The sequence below is a fragment of the Carettochelys insculpta genome, chromosome 2, assembly GCF_033958435.1.
Source record: "Carettochelys insculpta isolate YL-2023 chromosome 2, ASM3395843v1, whole genome shotgun sequence".
In the NCBI taxonomy this organism is placed as follows: domain Eukaryota; kingdom Metazoa; phylum Chordata; order Testudines; family Carettochelyidae; genus Carettochelys; species Carettochelys insculpta.
Genome location: NC_134138.1, coordinates 75,355,909 through 75,361,092, shown reverse-complemented (window position 1 = coordinate 75,361,092; position 5,184 = coordinate 75,355,909). Strand labels below are relative to the sequence as shown.

General features: G+C 53.5%; 1 protein-coding gene across 1 annotated transcript; it reads left to right on the top strand.

Moving 5' to 3' along the window:
• Nucleotides 1-2,275, top strand: LOC142008562 (transcription factor Sox-17-alpha-like). Its single transcript, XM_074985791.1, has 2 exons — nucleotides 1-494; nucleotides 1,043-2,275. Exons 1-2 carry the CDS (start codon nucleotides 194-196, stop codon nucleotides 1,981-1,983), a joined length of 1,242 nt encoding a protein of 413 aa, XP_074841892.1. The 5' UTR covers nucleotides 1-193; the 3' UTR covers nucleotides 1,984-2,275.
• Nucleotides 2,276-5,184: the final 2,909 nt, after the last annotated feature.

Here is a 5,184-nt window from a genome sequence, read left to right as displayed (position 1 = left end):
GCAGAGGCGCAGCTGGTACTTAGTCCCCGCGCCCAGCCCGACACGCGGGGCAGCTTTCCCTGCCGCTGCCCCAGCTGAGCCTGCGCGAGGGGCTGCGGCGCAAACGGCCCCTGTCCCCAGGCGGTGGCCGGGGAGGGGTCGGAGGCGGGTCCGGCTCAGCCCGGCTCCTCCCGGTGGCTGCGGCGGGCCCGAGATGAGCAGCCCCGATGCGGGCTACGCCAGCAGCGACGACCAGACGCAGCAGGCCCGGTGCCCGCTCCCCATCATGATGCCGACGCTGGGGCCGTGCCAGTGGGCAGAGTCCCTGAGCCCGCTGGCAGACGCCAAGGGCAAGAGCGAGGCGGGCGGCGCGGGGGCGGCGAGCGGCCGGGGCAAAAGCGAGTCCCGCATCCGCCGCCCCATGAACGCCTTCATGGTGTGGGCCAAGGACGAGCGCAAGCGGCTGGCGCAGCAGAACCCGGACCTGCACAACGCGGAGCTCAGCAAGATGCTGGGTGAGTGTCCGCCAGGGGCCGGGCCGGGCCCCTTCTCCCCTCCGTGCCGCAGCCGGCCGGGAGCGGGAGCACTGGCCGGCGCGCGGGCGGGCGGCACAGCGCGGGCAGCGCAGAGCGCCGGGATTGCTGCCAGCGCGGTGCAGGGAAGGTCCCCGAGGGAGCGCAGGCGCTGGTACCTGCCCCGGGGAGGAGGCGGCTGCGGGGCCGCGGCGGGAGCTCCAGGGAGGAGCGGCCTGTGCGGCCGGACCGGGGTTGGAGGGGAGCTGTACGCTGTGCAGTAGGTGCGGGCTGCGGGCGGGCGGGAGGGGCTTGGTGGGGGCGTACGAGGTTCGGAGACCCGACCCGAGGGTGTGCGGCGCCCGGGATGGTGGGGAGAGGATGGGAGCGGCCGGGCGGAGGGAGGATGGGGGAGCCCGGGCAATAGGGGCAGAGTGGAAGTGCCTGGCTGGGGGCTCACGAGGCTACGGGGGACCGAGCCCTGGGCGCTGGGCGCGGCGCGGGAGGGAGGGAGGGAGCAGGAGCCCAGGGTTACGCCTTTCTCCCCGCAGGGAAGGCCTGGAAGGCGCTGTCTCTGGCGGAGAAGCGGCCGTTCGTGGAGGAGGCGGAGCGGCTGCGGGTGCAGCACATGCAGGACCACCCCAACTACAAGTACCGGCCGCGGCGGCGGAAGCAGGTGAAGCGACTCAAGCGCGTGGAAAGCGGCTTCCTGGCGCACGGGCTGGCTGAGGCGCCGGCTGCCGGGCTGGCCAGCGAGGGCAGCAGGATGTGCGCCGAGAGCCTGGCCCTGCCCTACCCGGAGCCGGGCTACCCCGCCGTGCAGAGCGCGCTGCCCCCGGCGCTGGGCCACTACCGGGACTGCCCGCCCCTGGCGGCCGCCTTCGACGGCTACCCCCTGCCCACGCCGGACCCCTCCCCGCTGGAGCCGGCGGAGACCGAGCCGGCCTTTTTCACGCCGCCCCCGCACGACGAGTGTCAGCAGCAGCAGCAGCAGCAGCTGGCGCCCTACGCCTACCCCGCGGCCGAGTACGCGGCGCTCGGGGCAGAGGGCCAGGCCAGCGCGGCGCTCCGCAGGCCCCTGGCCCGCGCCGAGCCGCTGGGCCAGCTGAGCTCGCTGCAGAGCCTGCTGGGCTGCCCGGGCCCCCTGCACGCCTACTACGGGCAGCTGTGCCCGCCTCCCGGCACAGCCCGCACAGCCCAGGCCCAGCTCCAGCTCCAGCTCCAGCAACAGCTGTGCCAGCCCTCGCCGCCGCCCGAGGCGCAGCATTGCCGGGAGCCCCTGGAGCCGCTGCAGCAGGACGAGCTGCTGCTGGGCGACGTGGATCGCACGGAGTTCGAGCAGTACCTGCCCTTCGCCTGCAAGCCCGAGCTGGGGCTCCACTTCCAGGGCCACGAAGCCGGTCTGCCAGCGCCAGACGCCCACGGGCCCATCTCCGCCGTGGTTTCGGATGCAAGTACTGCTGTGTATTACTGCACTTACCCGGACGCCTGAGGGCTCGGAGCTCCCGCGTGTGGGGAGTACTTGGCACTGGCGCACTCCCTGGCCATGGCTGTGCTTTGCTCCTATTTATGGTATTTATTGGACTCTGGAGCTTTGGGACAAAAAGCTAGGCATGGAAAAGTACTTATTTCTTCCTGATAAATCCTGTTTTTTATAAAAAATATATTCAGGTAAGGTTCTGCCGATGGTTCATATGCTTCATGTGAAAGTCTTACCCTCACTTTTGCAAGAGGAATCATAAAAGTGGTTTTACTTGTTAAACTTTTTAAAAATAATGCCTTCTCAAAACGTTGTCTTTTGTACCCTTAGTAAAATAAATCATTGATATTTCTTACACATTTGTTGTCTATACAAGTAGCCTTCCTTCTTGGACCATGCACACTTTAAACCTGCTCTAAGCAGAGCTATCATGCAGTAGGAAAAATGTAATTACTTTGCCTGGGAGCCATTCCTGCCATCATTAATTTAGGCAAAGGAATCTCTGGTACAAAATAACACTTGGCAAGAATGCTGTTAGTGCTGAAAGGATCAGACCTACTACTGTACACATGTGTACCAAAGTTCGGGAAACAGAACTATTAGCTTCTGTAAACAGCACATCTTACCATTCTAGAAGAGCAAATAAATATCCTTTGGCCAAATATTTCTTTTTGTTATACTTGGGTCCTCTTCAGAGAGCGTGTAATACCTAGTTCAGTCTGATCCTTCAGGTGGGTTCGGTCTAGTCTATTTTTATAGACTCCAGACAGTTGCCTGGGGCCTCAAAAGCCACTGCTGGTACAGGAAAAATAACAAACAAGATTTCTAGGTAAAGTGCTTGTTACTAGCAAATTACTTTAAACGTGAGTGACTGCTTGGCTTCAGATCTAACGTTTCTGTTTAGGTACATCTGTGCTAGAAGGAAAAAATAAATACATCAGAGCTAACTTTGCTAAACAAAAAGCCAAATGACATTTCAGAGGGACCTTGGAATTTGAGTGGAGTGTCTGTTGAAATATTTCATCAAGCAAACAAAAATAAAATTTAATAGAAGTACCTACATACTGGATGAGTTTTTGTGGAACAAAATAATGTTCTCTCCTTGTGAGCTGGAATCTCAACCTGTCTAGCTGGTTACAAACTACAGTTTGATAACCAGTTATCATGTAAATCATCTTTTGTACTAAATGACTGAAGGATAGCTAACGTTATGCCAATTTTTAAAAAGGTCTGTAGAGTTTATCCTGACAATTATAGGCCAGTAAGCCTAACTTCAATACCTGGCAAACGGCTTAAAGCTGTAGTAAAGATCAGAATTGTCTGACATAGACATGAACATAATTTTTTGAGGAAGAGACCTCGCAGTTTTTGCCAAAGGAAATAATACCTTATTAATCTACTAGAATTCTTTATGGGGGGTCAACAAGCGTGTGGAGAAGGGGGATCCAGTGGATATAGTGTACTTAGATTTTCAGAAAGTCTTTGACAAGATCCCTCACCAAAGGCTCTTAAGCAAAGTAAATTGTCAAGGGAAAAGAGAGAAGGTTCTCTCATGAACTAGTAACTGGCTAAAAGATAGGAATCAAACGGTATGAATAAATTGACAATTCTCGGAATGGAGAGAGGTAAATAGTGGTGTCCCTGAGGGGATCTGTACTAGGACCAGTCCTACCCAATCTATTCATAAATTATCTAGAAAAAGGGGAAAACAGTCAGGTCACCAGGCTTGCTGAGTGGGGGAGGGAGGTGTAAAGGAACAGTTTCCCAGGGGTGTGTGCTTTCAGAGGGACCCAGAGCTCTGGCCACTACTGCTGCCAAAGTAGCAGTAGTGGTGGCCAGCGCTCTGGGCCCTTTTGAAATGCTGTGGCAGTGCTGTGCTGCCACTCCCCATGTGGCTCTGAAGAAGCATATGCCTGGGGTCCAGGGTTGACTGCTCTAAGCCCCACCTCTTCTGAAGGGGTAGGAAGCTGGGCTTCCCGTCCCACTTTGCCCTGAGGGCCTGCAGTGGCTGTCTGCCTCACTGAAGGTGGCAAAATTAACAGATGGTACAAAACTGTTCATGATAGTTAAATCCCAGGCAGACTGTGAAGAGTTTCAAAAGGACCTCAAAAATGGGTGACTGGGCAACAAAATGGTAAACAAAATTCAGTACTGGTATATGAAAAGTAATGAACATAATTCCAACTATAATATTATAGGGCCTAAATTAGCTGTTACCTCTCAAGAAAGAGATCTTGCCATCATTGGGGATAGTTCTCTGAAAACACCCAGCACTGCAGTGGCAGTCATAAAAGTGAACAGAATGTTGGGAATCATTGACAAAGGGTTAGATAAAAAGACAGAAAATATCATATTGCCTCTGTATAAATCCATGTTCCATCCACATCTTGAATACTGCATATGGATGAGGTTGCCCCATTTCAAAAAAGATGTATTGGAATTGGAAAAGGTTCAGAAGAAGGCTACAAAATTATTAGAGTTACAGAACGGCTGCTATGCAAGGAGAGATTAAGAAGACTGTGACTTTTCATTGTGGAAAATACAAAACTAAGAGGAGGCTGTGACAGAGGTCTACATAATGTGACTGAGGTGTAAGAAGTAAATAAGGAAGTGGTATTTACTCCTGATAACAAACGCAGTAGGTGGGGCGGTCACCCAAATGAAATTAGTTGGCAGCAGGTTTAAAAAATAACAAAAGGAAGTATTTTTAACACAACACACCATCCACTCGTGGAACTCCTTGCCAGAAGATGTTGTGAAGGCCAAGAGTACAACAGGATTCAAAAAAGAACTAGATAAATTCATGGAGGACAGGTCCACCAATGGCTATTAGCCAGGATCAGTGCGGATGGTGTCCCTAGCCTCTGCCAGAAGTTGTGAATAGGTGATGGGATGGATCATTTGATGATTACTTGTTCTGTTCATTTCCTCTGGGACATTCAGCATTGGCCACTGCTGGAAGACAGGATACTGGACAGAATAGGTGGACATTTGGTCTGACCCAGTATGGTTGTTCTTATGCTCCTTCCAGCAGTGTAAATTTCCTTCTTATTTCCAACAAAGATAACTGCAGTTCTGGCCTGTGTTATCAGATCAGCTTCAGACCCCTGGGAATAATCTAATGGATCAAGCAGATTAATTTCAAACAAATATTCCAATAATAACAGATGTGGGCTTGTAAATGTTTATTTAACAATTCAGCAAGAAGATATA